This window comes from Rhineura floridana, chromosome 6 (assembly GCF_030035675.1).
Source record: "Rhineura floridana isolate rRhiFlo1 chromosome 6, rRhiFlo1.hap2, whole genome shotgun sequence".
NCBI lineage: Eukaryota > Metazoa > Chordata > Lepidosauria > Squamata > Rhineuridae > Rhineura > Rhineura floridana.
Window position 1 is genome coordinate 60304911 of NC_084485.1, and position 20921 is coordinate 60325831.

Below are 20921 nucleotides of genomic sequence, written 5' to 3' on the forward strand. Positions count from 1 at the left end.
TAAATCAAGGCCATGTGAAGAAAAGATGTAATGGCAAAATGAGTGGTTATTTCAGAGCAAGGATCTGACAACCCTGGATTTGCTTGCTGAAGTTTAGTCTGCAGGGATCTTATCTTCAATGCAGGTTTATGTATGTTGTGACATTCTGACATTACAGTTTCACACAACTTTGGGCAAGGCAGGGTGGTGGACTAGGTTCGTTCCAATTCTAGGAAATAGATGCTGACAGTGATTCAGTAGTGTAATTGTAGACAAGGAAAGGGCCATGTATACTCTCCTAGAGAGGGTATTCCAAAGATCTGTGGCCACCACAGAAAAAATCCTATCCCTGGGTCTCCCTTCTGTTTCCTCACCTTCTTTTAAGACACCGCTGCTACTACCAGTCCTGTGATAAAGAAACTGATTTAGTGCATTGCATTTTTTTGTTTTGTTTGTGTGGAGATGAACAATTTTACATTTGAGTTCCTGGGTGTATGATGCTATCTAGATTTTGTGATTTGCTAATCTGTAATTTGTGCTAGAACTTCCTCTCACTTTTCCTCTCATACTGCCTCTAGTTCAGTCATGAGTATCTGTCCAACATATTCTGCAGGGAAAACCAATGTAAAAAAAAAGTATTTAGGCTGTAATGCTGCACCTCAGTAGGCCTTATTTCTGAGTGGATACATATGGGATTACACTGTAAAGTTTCAATCCTTTGTACTCTTACTTGAGAGTAAGATCCATTGAACACAGCTGGCCTTATTTCTGAGTACAATGCATAGGGGATTGTGCCTTAAGCTTCTCTGGAGTCTCCTTGTCCTCCTTCAGTAATTATTTTACAGGAAAGTGTTGACCCAGTCACTGTCTCTGCCTGAACATGCAGCAAAACATTTCCATTGGCCACACTTGGAAGACAAAGGGGTCAATCTACCAACCAGTTGCAAAAGCTCCTTGAAACTGATTTTCTTAAAAATGCACTGAAGTTGATCTGATTGATTTCGACTGGACATCAGGAAAAACTTCCTAACTGTTAGAGCCATATGACAATGGAATCAATTACCTAGAGAAGTAGTGGGCTCTCCGACACTGGAGGCATTCAAGAGGCAGCTGGACAGCCATTTGTCTTGCATGCTTTGATTTGGATTCCTGCATTGCACAGTGGGTTGGACTTGATGGCTTTATAGGCCCCTTCCAACTCTACTATTCTATGATTCTATGATGAGGTTTTAAGTGTAAAAAGGGGCAGCATTTGACTAGCATTGTGTGCCCCCATTTTGAGAAAAGACAGATAGATAGAGATGCACTGGAACCAGCACAGCGTGTCTCTACCAGCAGAGTGTGATGGACCAGTTACCTCCTGCTGCTTTGAAAAATGCCTACACGTAGAGAGAATAAGAGGCATTGCTAACAGCTAGGATGGCCAGATTCAAAAGAGGAATTTCTACACCAACTTAACTAAGGGTTCCTTCAAACAATTGAACAATTCTATTTATTGAGCGTTCATCTGGATTTGCTTGCACAAAGCTTACACAGAGGTTAGGTTATGTCTGATTTTTGTTGAGCATTTGTTTATTTATTTATTTGATTTATATCCCACCCTTCTTCCCAGTAGGAGCCCAGGGCGGCAAACAAAAGCACTAAAAACACTCTGAAACATCATAAAAACAGGCTTTAAATTATTTTACAAAACATCCTTAAAAAATATATTAAAACAAAACATCTTTAAATACATCTTTTTTTAAAAAAAAACTTTAAAACATTTTTAAAAAAGCTTTAAAAACATATTAAAAAGCAATTCCAACACAGACACAGACTGTTCTGATCTGTTTGCAGGGAAGATGCATGACAATGAGCATTTGTCCTCCATTTATCCTGATTTGCTTGTGGGGTGTTTATACGTCAATCATTTGTTCATCCCACAGGTTTCAATGCATTTCCCCATCACTTTCCAAACTGCAAAGAGTTTGATTTTTTTATAAAGTGGATTTGTTGTGCTAGGATGACAGAGTGCTTTCATCTACTTTAATTGTGCAAATTTAAATTTACAGTATGCACTTGAATCCCACCCACAAAACAGTGACAGTCTGGAGGCACCGTAAGGGACAATTTATATAATACATGCAAATGCATGTAAAGATGCCAAAATGGTCTTTTTTACTTTTTAATGAAAACAGACTTGGGAGAGTGTGAATTTGATCAAGTGAGCTGTGGGCTGTGTGCTCTTTGTGTCTCTGTGTGCATGCATGACCCTTTTACTGCTGGGCATTTTTCCATTGCAAATCACACCCTCAAACTGCTTGCTTTCCCTCCCCTGTGGTCATGAAACCCTGAGAGGCTGTGGTGGAGGAGGCAGGAGAAAGCAGGACTGATTTGGATAAGGAAAAAATGGTCAGTAGGAAAGTATGAAATACACTTTTCCCTTGCTGTCTCAAAACAGCACCCTTCCAAACCTACTTTCCATTGACAAAGGCTGCCAAGATGCCTTTGTGTGTAATGTGTAATTTTCCCCTTCATAAATTTCTTCTTAGAATCCTTCTGTTCTCTTGTTGGTCTCCTTGGCAGTTTTTTAAAACCATGTCTGGCTTTGCTAATATAAGGACCGAAAGGGGACCCACAACATTTTTTTCAGTGTATCCCCCAATTCCCTACACCATAACAGCTCATTATCAGGGTTTTCATCCAGTTTAGAACAGCAGTCTTGTGGTGCCAATTGGGGATGGCAGAGGATGCCATTTTTCTTTCCCATCTTCCTATAAACCTCCTCCTACTCTGTTATGTAGTAGTAAAGGAATCAGGGTTGCCCCTGGATGTTACATAGCGATATATAGCTTGGAAGAATTGGGTGGAGAGGGTTGTTCATGGCATGCATCCCCCAATGTTCAGCTCAAGGATTGAATTCTCACTCCCTCCATTTTCCTCCACCCCGACTGACCCCTTCAGGTGCTTTCAAGTATATCTTTGGGGGCAGCTGAGCCAGGGGATGCCTGTTCACACAAGCCCTACGCAGAAGTTATAATCCTTTTGTGGTTCTCATCACATTCACTGGCCACGCCCCTTGCATCACATCCCCGCTGTTCTCTACATGTTGCAACTAGAAAGTCTGAAGCTAAGAGCCTGCTCCATGTGTTTGGTCTCTGTATGTGATTTAGCACCCCCGATCACACAGGGTTTAGCACCCCGATCTCCCAGTGTGACAGCAGTCACACTGGGAGGCCACATGTGTAGAGGAAGCTCCCTGCTGTAGCTGTTCCCCCTCATACGATATTCATGCCTGAATAGGGCTATAGGCTGTCTGACTTCTATTCCTTTAGATACTTTTCTAAAAAAACCCGTGGGAATCCAGGATTTTAGCATAGATGTGATGGGACAATAGCAAGCCCCTCCATCTTCAAACAAAAAGTAGCGAAGACAGGAGTTCAATGTGAACACAGAAGAACCTTCTCCAGACATTGAGATCTGTGTGTCAAGATTTGTCCTGTATCTTTGTTTGGAAGAGCAACAGACCTGGCTGCTCTAGCTATGCAATATTTGGTTTTCTTTATGTCTCTAAGCTTTAAGAAGGCTTCTAGTTGGTTGTGTAAGATATACAGTCTCAGTTACACTTGATTTGACTTCCCTTCGTTATCTTCACAGATCCAGATACTGATGCTGCTACCATCCAGCAGGTCAGCGATTATGTCCTCTCCCTTCACCTTCCTACTGACTCTGCCACACTCATCAGAAATATGAATGAGATTCAGAACCTGGCTGCTAAGCTACAGTGCCCTGAGAGCATCATTGCCCAAACTGCTGGGGACATTGCTAAGGCCAAACAGCTTCAGCAGGAGGCTGAAGAAGCAAGGTAAAGAAGGCTTTGGTGGTTTGGGATCATGAAAGAACTGGTCCATAGTTTCAGTGATATTTTGGTTTGAGCCCATTTATGGTATTGCTCAGAAGAAACAATGCCACATCCTCCAGCTAGCAGAAGTGGGCTTGCCTTTCTTGGAGCTTTCCAGGGATGCATGCTCAAAACTCTGGCTGAAGTTTTTCAAGCATCTCTCTTGTGATAAAATATATATAATGTGATTTCATTTAGCACTCATTCAGATTTATTGCCAGAAGCATGGCAGTCACCTCCTTGAAGCATCATCCCATACTACTGCAGTAAGAGCAGTATGTGGGGCTGTCCTTCAGATTGCTCTGGGCAGCTCCAGCTAGTGCAAAATGCAGCGGCTTGACTGTTCACTGGGGCAGGATATCGCAACCATGTTATGCCACTGCTGAAAGAATCTCTTTTGTCTTTTCAGCATCTACTGAAGACATTCTTCTTTCAAAAAGCCTTTTAAGTAGAGATCTTCTCCAGTCTGCATATGTATTAGAATTCTTTTTAGGTGTTTTAATTGTGTTATTGCTTATGTGTTTGCTGCCCTGGGCTCCTTTGGGAGGAAGTGCAGGATGTAAATTTAATGATAATGAATAATAATGAATAATGAATGATGATGATGATAATAATGATAATAATAATTTGAATACAGGAACCACATAGGCTCTTTGCATCCAACATTGCTCTCCTTTCTAGCCAGGCAGAAATCAAGTGCAAAGTAACCATGCATCTGACCCACCCACATGGTGTTGCTTGCTATAGCAGCATGGGACTGTGCTATGGGGAGGCAGCCCCAATGCTTTGAAGTGTTCAAGTGACTTCAGATTAGACCTTCTCCATGTTGTTGTAGTTGCTGCTGTTATTTGTATAGGATTTTACCTGCATGTAGCAGTATGTGATGAGACTCGAGAGGGGTGCTTTGTAATATCTGTATCTATCTTTAATCTTTTCCTAGGAACCGTGCCAATGCCATTGAGGGCAATGTGGAAGATGTGGTAGAGAATTTGAGACAAGGGAACATAGCACTTCAGGAGGCTGAAGATACAATCCATGGCTCTGGTTATTCCCTCAGGCTCATCCAAGACCGCCTTGATGAGGTAAACGACACTTGCTGAGCTTTTGGCACTAAAGCCCTATATGAGTTGCCTACTATAAAGCAGGCCCGCAAAACTTGTGATCCTCCAAGCCAAATTCACCATTACATGTTTTGTTTATGATTTGCATTAAAGAAAGAAGTCCTCTGAAGGTTGAACATCTACACACTCACCAGCAGAGGCAATAAAGTGCATTCCCTATTGAAAAGCATAATATTATAAATACTACTTTTAGTCTCAAAACATCACAGCTTCATTTCCCTTGCCCAATATAAGTAACTTCAGCTATTCTAACACTAAATAGTTAACACTCAAAACATTCGGTCAAGGTTCAGGTCTTGATATGCTAAGTGCCTTCGTTATTTCCTATGGCAATCAGTTCCATAGTTTTACTATGTTCCTGAGTAAAATGACGTTTTTGCGTGATCCAACTAGCATTTTTTTCAGGGGTAGGAATCTTAATTACATTGCTAAATGTTTCCTTTTGGGGGATGTTCAGATCCAGACTGTCCTTAGTCCAGCTCAGAAAAGTGTGCAGGACATCACTGACCAGCTGGACGGATTCACTGGGAGACTTGCTCAGTTACGGCAGAAAGCAAGCCACAACCAGTTGCAGGCTGCCGATGCTCAGCAAAAAGCAGTAGAAGCCAGCGAGCAAGCGAGGAGCACTCAGCAGGTATGTAAATGGGAACTCCCAGACACTACAAAGCTTTTTTTAAAAAGGCAATCTCATTATGATCGATATTGCTGTATTTGCTCTAGTTGCTTGTGGGCTGCTCTGGGGTGCAATATTAGTCAAGCAGACCTGGCAGTAGCAGACAGCATGGTGGGGCAGCAGTGCTCACCTGACCTCTGGATGGTTGCGACTGTTGCGATGGTTTGGCTACTGAGTTCCATGGTATCCTGTCAAAACCCTGGTTCAACTGTGGAATACAGAAATGACCCAGGCGGTTGACATGATTGCTCCTGAGCGCCCTCTCCTGTGTAGAGCTCGTACGGCTCCATGGTATACCCCAGAGCTGAGAGCGATGAAACAATACAGGAGACAGCTTGAGTGCAGATGGAGGCAGTGAGGGCAGCAAAAAACCAATATTTTCCTGACACTATCAAATCATCAATCTGCCGCCCAGCGGACCTCTTCAGAATTGTCCGGGGGCTATTACACGCTGGCCCCAAGGACATGGTAGAACCACCTGAGGCCTGCTGTAATGAATTTGCTAGGCACTTCCAGGATAAAATCTTTAGCATCCGCCAGGACTTTGACTCCAGTGTTATAGCAGGTGAATCAAGCGAGGTATCCAGAGCACAGCCTTGTCCCGATTTCTTGGATGAGTTTCAGTTGGTGCAGCTTGAGGATGTTGACAAAGTGCTTGGACAGGTTCGTGCAACCACTTCTGTGGTGGATCCTTGCCCTTCTTGACTAATAAAAGCTAGCAGGGATGGAACAGCAGGCTGGGCCAGGGAAGTGATCAATGCCTCTCTGCGAGGGGGGATGATCCCTGGCTTCCTGAAAGAGGGAGTAGAAAACCTGAAGAGACCCTCCCTGGACCCAGAAAATCTTAATAACTATAGGCCGGTAGCAAATGTTCCATTCCTGGGCAAGGTCCTGGAACGAGTGGTGGCAGGCCAGCTCCAGACACTCTTGGATGAGACTGATTATCTGGATCCATTTCAGTCGGGTTTCAGGCCTGGTTTTGGCACAGAAACAGCCTTGATCACCCTGTATGATGACCTTTGTCGGGAGAGAGACAGGGGGAGTGTGACTCTGTTGATTCTCCTTGATCTCTCAGTGCTTTCGATACCATCGACCATGGTATCCTTCTGGGGAGACTAGCTGAGTTGGGAGTGGGAGGTGCTGCATGGCACTGGTTCTGCTCCTACTTGGCGGGTCGCCTCCAGAAGGTGGTGCTTGGGGAACATTGCTCATCACCCTGGACTCTCCAGTATGGGGTTCCACATGGGTCAGTTCTGTCCCCCATGCTGTTCAACATCTACATCGAACCTTTGGGTGCGGTCATCCGGAGCTTTGGAGTGTGTTGCCATCAGTATGCTGATGACACGCAGCTCTATTTCTCCTTTTCATCTTCTTCAGGTGAGGCTGTCAATGTGCTGAACCGGTGCCTGGCTGCAACAATGGACTGGATGAGGGCTAATAAACTGAGGCTCAATGCAGACAAGACTGAGATGCTGCTAGTGGGCAGTTCTTCTGATCGGATGGTGGATGTCCAACCTGTCCTGGATGGGGTTGCACTCCCCCTGAAGGAGCAGGTCGTAGCTTGGGGGTTCTCCTAGAACCATCTCTGTCACTTGAGGCTCAGGTAGCCTTGGTGGCACGGTGTGCCTTCTACCAACTTCGGTTGGTGGCCCAGCTATGCCCCTATCTGGACAGGAATAACCTGGCTTCAGTTGTCCATGCTCTGGTAACCTCCAAGCTAGATTACTGCAATGTGCTCTATGTGGGGCTGCCTTTGAAGATGGTTCAGAAGCTGCAGTTTGTGCAAAATGCAGCGGCCAGATTGGTAACAGGGACCAGACGGTCCGAACATATAAAACCGATTCTGGCCTGCTTGCATTGGCTGCCTGTATGTTTCCGAGCTCAATTCAAGGTGCTGGTTTTGACCTATAAAGCCTTACACGGCTTAGGACCACAATACCTGATGGAACACCTCTCCCGATACGAACCCACCTGTACACTACGTTCAAGATCAAAGGCCCTCCTCCGGGTGCCTACTCCAAGGGAAGCTCGGAGGGTGGCAACAAGGGAGAGGGCCTTCTCAGTGGTGGCCCCCAAATTATGGAATGATCTGTTTGATGAGGTGTGCCTGGCGCCAACACTGTTATCTCTTTGGCGCCAGGTCAAGACTTTCCTCTTCTCCCAGGCATTTTAGCATGTGTTTTAAATTGTTTTTATATTGTTTTAAATTTTAAAATTGTGTTTTAAATTGTATATTTGTTTTAATGTTTTTGATTGCTGTAAACCGCCCAGAGAGCTTCGGCTATGGGGCGGTATACAAGTGCAATCAATCAATCAATCAATATCAACATGGTAGATCCCTCTGATGTGTAATTTCACCGTTCATCAATTTCTTCACAGGGATTTGAACAGGTGAAACAAAAATATGCAGAACTTAAGAAGCGGATGGGACAAGGATCAAACCTGGGAGAGCAAGGAGCTCGGATCCAAAAGGCCCACATGGAGGCCAACATATTGTTCAAAGAAGCCTTGAATATGATGGCTAAAATGGGAGGTAAGGGGAGCATGGATGTGGGCTCTCATACTTGCATGCCTTATAACTTACTTCACATCCTTTGTTTGCTCTGTCTTGTCAGGTCACACATGATTATGGATTTGAAAACAATTAGTGTGTCAGTCATAAAGATTCTCTCTGGATTAATTTTACCTCTAGAATAAGTAGAATTTTGGAAGTTTCAGCAGTGATATTGTAGGTATTTGATATATCTTTGGTCTAAATCAGGGGTGGGGAACCTATGGCCTCCCAGGTACCCAACCCCCATCAGCCCCAGCTGGCAATAGTCAGGGATGATGGGAGTTGTCCAACAGCAGCTGGAGAGCCACAGTTTAGCTATTCCTGGTCTAAGGGTAAGAATAGGTATTTTCTGCCATAAGACCTGTTGAGCATGCACCTGGGTGCACTCTCCAAAATAGAGCTTTTGCGCATGTGTGGTATTTAAACCTGTGCCATTGCAGTATCAGGGTTTTATGGAGAGGTGAAACAAAAAGCCACTGCAACAATCCCCCTATGTATCTTAGCTTGTTCTTTTGATGAGATGCCCATTCAAGGGGGTGGGGATTTAAACACTGTGTGCTATAGAGCCATTCACAGGCTCACTTAACAATTGCTTGCCAAGCCAAGTGCCAGGTTTTTTGATGCTCCATTTGAACACTTGAGATCTAATGACTTTGCTCAATATGCTTTGGGAAAGCAGCCAGTGTGTAGACTAAATGCTTTGGCCCTGGTAGCAGGTGGAGCATGAGTAACTGGCTGGCTCAAAGCCAGATATGTTATTGGAAAAGGGAGTCTGTGTTGCTTTCATTGATAAAGCCGTGCCTCTAATGAATGGCTTTCATTGAAGGTGCCTCTCTGTGCCAGATAGTTTGCAGCTGGCTGCTGCCAAGCAGTTACTCCTGCTCACAGTGTGCTAAACGCAGTAAGGAATGTTGATTTTACTAAAGAGGGCAGCAGGCAATTTCCCATGCAGAACACGACCAGCATACTTTACTAGTGTCTGCTGACGTCAATGTCAAAACTTGTTTGTCCTTAATTGGGAGGACCTGATTCAGGATGCTACGTGATAGAGCAATTTTTTAAATTATGGGTCAGCTCCTGCAGTGGTTTAGGAAGACTTGGTGAGATTGTTTTTAGGTAGTGTTACGGATAGACAGATAATAAGGTCTGCAAGGTACCTATGGGGATAGACCCAAGCAAAAAAGGACATTGCTGGATTTGCTTAGTAAAATAATCTATCCAGAACTTACAAGGATGCTTGTCTTGTAATTGCCAGCTGCCCTGGGCTCCTACTGGAAGAGAGGGCAGGATATAAATTAAATAAATAAATAATGCTTGTATTAAATTGTGGCAGTACTTAATTGTATGTCTGTACCCAAGGTCCTTGTTTATGTCCTTGGAAACTGTGCTTTTTCTTCTTCTTTTTTGCATACATTTGCATTTCTTTCTCTTGGAACTACAGGTTGTTGTTTGGACAAAGAAGTTTAGAAATAATGCTGAATATGTACACAAATTGCTAAGCACCCTAGGTTACGCAGCTGGAATATAAGCAACAATGGTTGGATGGGGTGGGGGGATGCTAAGAGTCAACCAGTGATTGCCAGAGATAAATCATGATCTTGACAGATTAACACATACTCCATAACAGGGAGCACATGTTATATAACAGGTTTATTTTCCTCCGAGCAGATAGGGATGAGAAACCCACAGCAGATGCTGAGCAATAACCTATATAATGTTAAAGAACTGGAGACGAAACAGAAACAAAAGATGTGAATGTTGATGTTTCATTCTCTTTCATTCCTTAGCTATAGAAACAGATCTCCAAGATAGCAACAATGCATTCATCCTTGAATCAGCCAAGCTGGCAGGCCTGGAAAAGAAGGTGGAAACCATTCGCAATCATATCAGCCACCGAGTTGCATATTATGCCACGTGTACAGACTAGCACTGTTATTCCTGTCTCCTTACTGATCCCTTTTTCTAATTTAAAAAGTTCTTGTTTCCTCCTTGCAAATAAAATAACTTTATACACCTAGCTGTGAACCAAAAGAGCCCAATGGCCAGTGTGTTAATTTATTTGCTATAGCCTTCTAAGGTCTTTTTATGTCTAGAATTCATGAAGTTTTTGAATAAAAACTGGCTGATGGTTCATTTTTATAGAGCACGTGTTTATTTTGTCTTAGAAGAAACAGGACCGGCGCTGGATTTGGATTAGGGAAGAAACATGTGCGCACACACAAACTGTTATTGGAGGCACAATAATGATGACACAAATATATGTTGGGCTTCATATTGCAAGGATATATTGTCTTATTAGCCACCACCTGCTTTACTGACAGCATATCACTTTGCAGGAAAAAAACACTGCAGGACGCAAATCTGCCATTGGAGTTGGGGAGAGGGTCCTCCAGAGTGAATTTACAGACCACTTTCATGGCAATCAATAACCAGCACTTAAAAACCAATCAGCTTTATTAAGCATGGCATATATTACACAATTGCTGACTTGGAAGCAGAAGTTAACTTCATCCAGAGAATGGGAATGCTTAAGTCCCCCCCTCCATCCACTGGAACCTATGCAGAAGCTCTATACCAGCTGCATTGAAACAAACAGTAACGGTGCAGACACCATGCTTTGCAGTTTACCCGATTTATGAGGTGGAAGCCGCCAATGTGGTACCCTCCAGATGTTGTGGGACTACAGCTCTCATAATCCTCATCTAACATAGTTTATGGACACAGATTATGGGAGCTGTAGTCAACAACATCTGGAGTGCACCTGACTGACTACTCCTTGACATAAATCAAAAGCTACACAAGTAAGCCAGCACTGAATGTATTCAGAACACATTTTCTACATGGGCTCAGCATAAAAGAACACCTGGCAATTATTCTGTCATTCCACTGGACAGCTATAGAATACAGATATGCAGAAAACACGATCCCTTCTCCCCAGCCCCGCAAAAACAGATAGTTTTTTGCAAATATGTAGATGAATACACTGAAATGGCTAGCAAAAGCCTGGCTTTCTTTCATAAAATGTTTCCCTGTTTGTATTGATGACCCTTTTAACATTTCAAGTTAATTTCAGGCCTATGGATATGCAGCACTTCAATGAATGGCCACTGGCAACTGAGAACATAGCTCTGCCTGCCAGAGCTTAGGACAGGCACTTCTCTTGCCACGCACAATTGATGTTTGACTTTGCAGCTTTGAAGAGAAGAATCAAACAGCCCTTCTGAAAAAGATGAAAATTATTATTCTCGCTTAGTACTTCCAACTCTGGGGAAATTGTCTTACAATTTTTATCTTAGTTTATGTTTTTAATAGTCCTGTACTGCCCATTTTATGGACAGGGTACTGAAGTGAAGGCTTGGGACTTGGCAAATACTACACAGCAACACCAATGACAAAACTAAGTGTTGAGGTCCCAAGAACTAACTCGGCTGCTGGCTCTTGAATTGCTTTTCCACTTGGCAGACTTATTAAAACAACAGCATTAAGAACCTCTCAGAAGTAGACACACAGGCCACAATCCACTATTGAGTTAAGCATGCTTTAAGCCAAGGGCTGGGCTTTTCCAGCTTGCAGTCTCTCATGGGCAACCTCTGAGGGCCATATGCCATTGGTGGATGAAGGCAGAGGCAAAAGTGGGTGGAGCAACAGTTGTCACTCTTACTTTTGTACATTAAAAGCCAGAGGTTTCTAGATACACCCACACCCATATCTCTAACCACCATCCAGGCAACCAAGAGGCACTATCACAGTTCTAGGACACATTCTAGCTGGGAAAAAAGCACTCAAGAAGGGTTCAGAGCAGGGCCACTGAGGGGTGTACCCTGGGAAGAGTCCCAAGGGCCAGACAAAAAGACTTGGAAGGCCGCATTCAGCCACCAGGTCTGAGGCTCCCCAGCCCTTCTTTAAGCCTTTTGACATCTATAGGCTTACACATTCTTAACTCTGAGTTGGACAGATTCTTACATGGGAGCTTGGCTTAATACTTATTTCTGAATTGAGATTGGGGACAATTTCTTCAGGAGAAATGTATCATATTATCGCTAGTGTCTGACCATTCCTATCTTAAGAGAGATTTCTAGGAGAAGGTCTCTTGCTATGTGGAGATTTCTCATGAGTGTTTTGAAGGAGCCATCAGAATGTGGGGAAGGTTACACACTCCAGGCAAGGAGGGTGGGAAGAGAGAGAGAGAGAGAATACTAGCAATTTAGAACAGGTGAAGAACAAGTTAGCTTTTAAGTTAGCTGCAGCCACTGCGAGGGTGCAAAGTTTTTTTCTGGCGATCTAATAGCTTCTTGAGGTGCCTGCTGTTTTCTTTCACCCTCTACTTGGGTATTTGTAAATAGAAAGAAATCAGTAGACATCCTAAGTCTCCAATGCACTATCATGGAAATACAACCAAATCATCCAAATAAAGTTACATCTGGTAGTATTGCCCAAGAAACTTTCCACAGTTCAAGAGCATCCTCCTGTCATCTAAAGTCTGTGAGACATAAGCAAGCTGGGCACAAAGAATGGAGTGGGCCACACTGAGGGGAAAGAAGTTCATGCACTTCCCTCTCCAGTGCTGGAGTACACATCTGCATTCAAGCAAAGCTCTCCCGCTACCAGCAAAGTCACTTTCCACCTAAGAAGTAAGCAAAGACAGTAGATAATGGGGCCTGGTGTGTTTGTGTGTGATGTAGGAAGGCCTCCCTACACACCTTCAGAGTGTGGCAGGGGCCGGAGTGGGCAAATGGCTTACCCCTGGCTCAGCAGTGGTCAGTCTCCCTAGTAGCTGCATACAGGCTTTACCTAACTTGCATACACCACTCTCGCACTTATGATCCCCCTCTGCAAGTTTATTTCAGGTTTTTTACTTGAGTGTTTAGACTGAATTAAGTGGCGCATTACTTCAACCCAAATATTGGCATCCATGTCTCATTTGAACCCACTGCCGCAATGGAATGGACCACACTGGAGGCACAGAAGCCCATGCACTCCCCTTTCCAGTGCTGGGGTACACATCTGCTTTCATGTAAAGCTCTCCAGCTACCAGCAAAGTCACTTACCACCTAAGCAGTAAGCAAGGAGAGTAGATAATGTAACTGGCACTGGATCAGCACATTTTTCACCAGTAGAAAGACTCTATAATGTAATGTTTAGATCTAGGCACACTTACCTGTAAAGGTGTGAGAGAGACTCATGTGGCTGATTTTCCAATCACATCACCAAACAAACTCCAGTTTGCCCAGTGCCAAAATAGGAGTGGTTACTGGTTTTCACTGGAACAAGGACTTCTGATTTGAAATGACTGAGATTTGGAAGAGAACATTGAAAAACAAAACAACAAAATAGTGAATTACATGAGTGGAAAAAAGCAGCATTTATCTGTTAAAGTCACATAGATTAGTCAACTCATCTATAAGCCAACAGCTTCATGGCTGAAGGATTAGGTGTGTAGGTAGTAAACTACTGATTTTTTTCTGCATGATTTTGAAACTACATCAGCATAAAATTCTTACAGTAGATCAAATAGTTAAGAAAGATGCTTCAACAATGCGTTGGGAGAAACGCCTATTTAGATATTGCTTATCTTTCAACAATTATCATTTGGGAATCTTTTCAGACTCGCCTCATAAATAACTGAGGTCCCAGTGCAGCGCAATAACTAGAGGCTCAGGAGATACACATTACCATCATAAGAACATAAGAACATAAGAAGAGCCTGCTGGATCAGGCCAGTGGCCCATCTAGTCCAGCATCCTGTTCTCACAGTGGCCAACCAGGTGCCTGAGGGAAGCCTGCAAGCAGAACCTGAGTGCAAGAACACTCTCCCCTCCTGAGGCTTCCGGCAACTTGTTTTCAGAAGCATGCTGCCTCTGACTAGTATCCATTGATAGCCCCGTCCTCCATGAATTTGTCTAATCTTCTTTTAAAGCCATTCAAGCTGGTGGCCATTACTGCGTCTTGTGGGAGCAAATTCCATAGTTTAACTATGTGCTGAGTAAAGAAGTACTTCCTTTTGTCTGTCCTGAATCTTCCAACATTCAGCTTCTTTGAATGTCCACGAGTTCTAGTATTATGAGTATTCATAGTATAAGATGAGTCCAACCTGTTCAGTGGGATATTTGATGAGTGCTACAGTTCAGATGGTGTTACACATTCATATGCATCATAAAGCTTGGATGCAGAGATCTTTCCCTTGCTAGAGTTATTTTGTCTTTCAAAATTTCAAAAGTAAATAGAAATAGCCTTACAAAGTCATTTGAAAAATAAATTACATAAAATTGAGACTGGCTCCACATGCCAGACCAAAAACACAGTTGAACATCTAATGCACTGTTTATTCCATGTGGTAAAAGATAAAGGTGTCCCCGCACTTGTAGTGCGAGTCATTTCCGACTCTTAGGGTGACGTCTTGCGACGTTTACTAGGCAGACTGTATATATGGGGTGGGATTGCCAGTTCCTTCGCCGGCCTTTCTTTACCCCCCCCACATATGCCGGGTACTCATTTTACCGACCACGGATGGATGAAAGGCTGAGTGGACCTCGACCCCTTTTACCGGAGATTCAACTTCCTCCTTCTGTTGGAATCGAACTCCGGCCGTGAGCAGAGCTTCGGCTGCGTTACCGCCGCTTACCACTCTGCGCCATGTCATGTGGAGCATGAGATAAATCTGAGATAAAATATGTATGAGAAGTTGAAAAGCTGAATGTCTACTTTCCAGGCATTATAGGCTTTACATTCATGTTATAAAATAACTTGAGGACAAACTAAATTAAGCCTAATGTGAAACCTTGTTGATTAATTTTATTAGATTGTTCTAGATGCTGATGCTGCTATTATTTATTATCATTAGTAGCAGTATTAGTTACATATATTAGCTACATTAATTATTTAGTGTAACTAAACTATTCCCTAGCTTGGAGATGTGTCAGGTAGGGATGGAAGGATCTATCAAATTTGGTTCTCTCAATATCTCATTTTTCCAATCTTCAATTCTCCATATTTCTGCAATTTGTGTTAAAAAAATCTTCATGAAAACTCATTAGCATTTTATTACTAATTTCTCCTATGCAGAGAATGCTGTTTTGACTAAGGAAAATGGAAATGGACTGCCTTCAAGTTGATTCCGACTTATGGCGACCCTATAAAGAGGGTTTTCATGGTAAGCGGTATTCAGAGGTGGTTTACCATTGCCTCCCTCTGAAGCTGAGAGGCAGTGACTGGCCCAAGGGCACCCAGTGAGCTTCATGGCTGTGTGGGGACTAACATACACATTTTTGAAAGGACTTTTCACTAATATAATGATTTTTGTATGTTATTTTCACTAATACATTTTTATGCACACTTTCCCCGATACATACATTTTTGTAAACATTGGTTGGGGAACTGCATCACAAAATTCAAATAAGTGTGAATTTCAAAGGGTAACTGTGTTTCGGTTCTCATATTGTTTTGGAAAGTGTGAATTTGATAGATTTGCCTTTGAATGTAAACTGAATAGAATTTCTCCCCCATTCCTAGCGTCAGAGGACTGGACGCTTTGCTGGTTTTTTAAAAATTGTTCTTGACTTTTGCAATTTATTGTTCTATGCTTCTTTTTGTCCAGTTGGCTTTTTTACAGTGTCTGTTTTTATATATGTATTAGTTGGCTGGGTGCCATAGCAGTGCAAGAAGCAAGCCTTTGAAAATGAATAAAAGAAACATTACTCATACAGCTTGTCCACAGAGCTTTTGCCTACACCACTCTTCTTCTCTGTGAATGCCAGACAACAATACTATAGACAATGCAATCCTAAGGCATGTGCATGGGGGAAATAGGAAAGTGGTCATATTGTCATATCCAAAGGCCTACTGGGCTCATGCTGGCAGGGTAGAAGTGAGGGTAGAGAAAAGCTCCACATGCCTATGCCCTTTATTCTGCTGAATTCCCCTCCAAAGGGAAACAATGAGAGAGAAAGAAGAGGAAGAGATTTAGGCTCCAATCCAATACATGTTTACTCAGAAATAAGCACCATTGGGTTCAATGGGACTTACTCCCAGGTAAGTGTGTATTGGATTGCGGTCTTAGTCACATTCAGAAGCAGAACTAAATTATCCCCCAGTTTGGGGATGCATCAGAGAACAAGAGCAGCTTAGGGTCCTTTGGATCCAAGCCCCTTCCAGACAAGTTCCTTTGGCCCTTCTGATGTTGAAGCTCCAGTGCTGATTGGGCCAGGGCTTCAGAGGAGCCAGTGGTGGTGGAGAAGGAGGTGCCAACATCAGACCTCCCTCTCCATTACTGGAGATTTCCAGTGTCAAATGCATAGATCTGATCTGTTCTGTGGCCCCTGCAAAGCCCTCCCAGGGGACCATAAAACTCTGCTCTAACTGACAATTAGAACCTCTTGTTCAACAAATCTGTCTGGTGGAATGGACACCTACTGGGGCTTGGCACCTCTTTTGAGGAGTACCGACTCTGAGCAAAAGGATGTCTTCACTTTCTCATGCGCCCCACATGCTGTCTTGCAGCTAAATGAAGGTCTATTTGGAGGATTGTGGCTGTCTTCCATGGCTGTGTTGGCAGTGAGAGGGAGGGACCTGGTAGCCAAGTAATCCAAATACTTGCTGTCTGTCATCTTGCTGTGTTGATCAGAAAGATCCAAAGTGTTCTGGCATGGTAATACCAGCATCTTGGCATCTTGATTTGGTTGTTCCTGGCTGGCGATTGGTGGAGTACTGGGCCTTGATGCATTCTGCACTTCCATGAGTGGAAGACTGTTTGGGGTATTGGTATCTGTGTGGTGGCAGTTCATGTGGAGCTTCTTCATGTGGTGAACAACAGCTGCAGCATTGAAGGCTTGCTAATAAAAGAGAAGAGAGCAAGTTTTGTAAGCATGTCTACCAGACTAGTGAATATTAAGTCTATTCAGAGGCTACTTTCCTCTTGGAATTCTTTCTGGAGTGACATTGGGAGCAGGCCTCAGGTTCATGTGATCCCTTCCTCACCCCCTTCTGTGCAGCGCAGGCAGAAGTAATTTATTTGAATATGATAGCATGTGCCAATCTGGCACCCACCACATGTCTGGGCTACAACTGTCCTCAGAGAGTTAGTTAACACATCTGGAGGTCACCAGGTTGGTGAAAGCTGGAATATGGGAACTCCCTGAAATGTTTGTTGTGAGAGGTAACACACTATAAAGATTACAAACCACTTCCTACATGTGCAGAAGTAAATCCAAGTATATGCAGTGAGACTTAACTCACAGAGAAGTGTGTTTAGGACAGCACTCCAAAAGTGCTTTAAAAATTATACAGAACAGTTCTCATAAAAGCCTAGCACAGGGAGAACTTAAACTCCTAACATGGATGACAGTCCTTTTTTCCCTCTGTCTTGACAATTCTGCCATTAATGAGGGGTTTTGTACAACATACCAGGCCCAAATCCATATTAAGTCATCTGGTATCCCAATACTAATGATTTTAGGGGGTTTCTAGGCTGAATGTCTTAAGCTGGGAAATCTTTGCTCTTTGGGGTATGTGTTCATTGCTAGACAAGAGCAATGGTATTGAATATCCTTGGGTATCAGAATGTGCTTGGATATCAGCGTCAAGCAACTTACCTTCCACTTGCTTTTTGCAAAATTTTTCTGGATCTGTGCACTGACAGATGGATATATGTCACGATGGAGGGCTGTGTTTCCATCAATCCTGCAGATGGAGTGAGAGGAATAACAGGAAGATATGCATTTGCGTTGGTGAGGCATTTTGCATTCTTGGATCAGTTAGCTAATGTTTTGTATGTTCAATCAGTACTAATTAAACCCAAAAGGGAAAAGGCAACTGAGCACAATATAAACAAATCCTTCAATGCTTGAGCATGGTCAGAGGATGAACCCCTCCCTGGATGTCCTAACAGTGAACACTCATCCTAAAAGGTAGATCTAATTAATTTTCATTTTCCAAGCATTTCATAACACAAAGTCATACTGCAGTGCTAAGAAAACTTCTACCATTTCTATGTGTCCTGTAGTTTTACATCTAAGGCCTAGTTTTTACTGAGGTAGTAGATCAATTTCTGAGCTGTACTACTTCAGAACACACTGGAGCTCAGACACACACAGGTTTACTGCTAGTTCTCAGTAAGAATAAGAACTGAGAATATCCAGAGCTGTTTCAGTGAAACTGTACAATCCATTTATGGACCAACTGAACTACATCATTCTTTTCTTTCAGTTTCTGACAATCAGACATTTAAGAATATGTCTGGAGGCACAGGCAATTGCTAGGGGAGGTGCAACATCCTCTCTAACTCTTCTTATTTTGTGTGACCATGTCCCTCTTCAACTGTTTAATTTGAGCAAGAACCCACCTCAAATTAAATACTGTCCTTATCTCCAGTTATCACTGTTGTTATTATAACCCCGAATTCCTATTCTATTTCTTTGAATATGCTTTTATACTACAGCTTTATTTGTTTTTGTTGTATTTATAGTTTTAATGATGCTGTTTGTTTTTATGTTGTACACTGCTTAGAGATTTTTGAAATATTAAACAGTTTATAAGTGTTTTTTAAACAAAGAAACAAGACAGCTCTGTATGTTGTTTGATGCACAAGGCTGACTGAATAATTCTTAGCTTTTTGCAGGCCCTCCTTACTATAATGGCCACCCTGGAGAGACTTTAGAACACATCATAAGCCCATCTGTCCCTGTTCTTTTCTATTCCACTGCTCTACTCAGTTATGAGAGAACTCTGCCAGCTTATTCATCTTTGTTTTGTCTGAGCTTCTTGTGGTGAAAGACTCAGATCAACTGCTCCCTTGCTTGAGAAGACCCACTGTAACAACCCAAAGTCCTATCCACACTATAAACTTATACTAGTTTCATACTACTATACTACTGCCGTGGAACTAGGGTTGCCAGGAGGACTTCCCAGGAGGATCCCTCCACCTGTGCAGCCTCTGAGACGGGCTCCCGTCTTGGATGAAACTTTTTCAGTTTTAAATCCAGTCAGAAGGGGTTTTTTTGACTGGGGATAATTTCTTCCGGATAAGGAAGAAACGTGAGATTTCCCACACAGCTTTGTTGTGTTTGTTGGAGACTGGAATTCATCAGAATTGTCTGTGAAAGAAGGTCTTCCAGCAGCTCCGACGGAGCTAGGATTTCTAGCTAGCTCAGCTGAATAAGTGAGCCGTTTTTTTTTCTTCAAAGAAAAACGGTCTAACAGGCAAGCATTCTCCTGTCTACGCTCATTATTTTGTTATCTATACAGCTAAAGAGATTTGTCAAAGAACCAGCAATTAAGAAAACCTGGGTGAGTCAAAACTTTCTCTTTTACTCATGGAACTAAGGGGGAAGAAAATAAAAATAGCCTATCTTTTTTTTATTGCAAAAAGCTGACATGGAAATTAGCATTATAAAGATTACAACGGATGAGGGGTTTCTGATTGGAAGAGAAAAGAAAAATCTTTTTGATTTATAAGACTTTTGTGTAATATATGTCTGGGACTATTTTTTCTGGTCTACTTTTTTTTTTTGACGAATCTGCTCATTCTTTCTGCTACTAGTTATTTGGATGCTGTGAACTAAAGCTGTTTTTGCACTTCTGGGCATATAAGAGATAAGGGCTGTCTAGAGTGTGACGTCAGTTGGTTTGAAAGATTAACTCCTTTGTAACTGGATAAAGAAATAAACTGCTCTTTGCTTGGGACATTGAAAATTGAAGGAGTTTTGTTCCTTTGGTTTTAAGAATGACAATTAAGAAGATCATGGATGTACAAGAAGGAACTTTATCTTTAGATATGTTTCAGAAAATAATGAATGGGATTAAGTCAATAAAACAAGAACTGAGAAATAATAGTCAAGCGTTGAGAATTGAATCTGACGAAATGAGACAGGAGCTGAAAGAAATTCAGGATTCTATGAGAAAGGAGAATAAAGATAGATCTGGAAAACCAAAAAAGGATGAAAGAAAAATTAAAGGCAAGGTTCAAACTATGGAGATTGGATTAAATATGGACCTGGAAAAAGATTTGGATTTCCTGGCTGTGATGGATCCTGGAGACAAATATTATGGTTTGGAACTCAGCGCTGTCCCTGAAGGAATTGATGAAGAGATTGGAGATAAAGATATTATCGGTTCGAAAAAATTCCTGGACTGGAAGGATTTGATGGAACTTGAAATGGAGAAAATTAACAGAATTAATCCCTGTTTTGTGTCAATGGAAAAATCTTCAAGAGATGTGCTAGTGTATTCTGTAAAAAAGAGGAACAAAGATGCGGCTTTGCAACAATACTTCAGTGATACGTTCGGAATTGATGGCAAGGAAATATCTGTGATAAAGGAAATTCCTATCAGACTCTTATTATATGACTATGACAGCAAGATTATTGGGTGCGTAAAGATGGAAGATGGAAGATGGAACCAACACGGATAATGGAAGAAGAGCGATTTGAAATTACTGGACTTAGTAGACTTGATGAGTTGGATTAATTGACATGTTTATCTAGAAAAAAAAATGATGAACATATATCTCAAGGATTGGAAACTTCTTTTTGACTTTTTGTGGAAGAATAAAATGATATGCTGTTAATGAGATTTGATACCAATTAAGATAACCGCTGGAGGAAGGTGATTTTATAATCTATTAAGAGACAGGCTTGTTATATATTATAGACTTATAGCTGAACTACGACAAATCGGAAGTCAATATTTTAATATTTTTTTTCTTTTTTTATTGTATTAGTT

General features: G+C 42.2%; 2 protein-coding genes across 3 annotated transcripts in view; one reads left to right on the plus strand and one right to left on the minus strand.

The window, feature by feature from the left end:
- The window catches only part of LAMB3 (laminin subunit beta 3), a 78063-nt gene extending 67717 nt beyond the window's left edge, over positions 1–10346 (plus strand). The window contains exons 19-23 of the mRNA XM_061632048.1: positions 3616–3823; positions 4800–4941; positions 5438–5614; positions 8033–8186; positions 9995–10346. Coding sequence (XP_061488032.1) covers positions 3616–3823; positions 4800–4941; positions 5438–5614; positions 8033–8186; positions 9995–10134 — 821 coding nt within the window. The 3' untranslated portion in view covers positions 10135–10346. The remainder of the gene's footprint in view (positions 1–3615; positions 3824–4799; positions 4942–5437; positions 5615–8032; positions 8187–9994) is intronic.
- Positions 10347–10643: 297 nt separating this feature from the next.
- The window catches only part of CAMK1G (calcium/calmodulin dependent protein kinase IG), a 51927-nt gene continuing 41649 nt past the window's right edge, over positions 10644–20921 (minus strand). For both annotated transcript variants that reach the window (XM_061632050.1, XM_061632051.1), the window contains exons 10-13: positions 17795–17882; positions 16617–17035; positions 13366–13497; positions 10644–11427 (exon numbers count right to left, since the gene is read on the minus strand). In XM_061632050.1, coding sequence (XP_061488034.1) covers positions 13407–13497; positions 16617–17035; positions 17795–17882 — 598 coding nt within the window. In that variant the 3' untranslated portion in view covers positions 10644–11427; positions 13366–13406. The remainder of the gene's footprint in view (positions 11428–13365; positions 13498–16616; positions 17036–17794; positions 17883–20921) is intronic.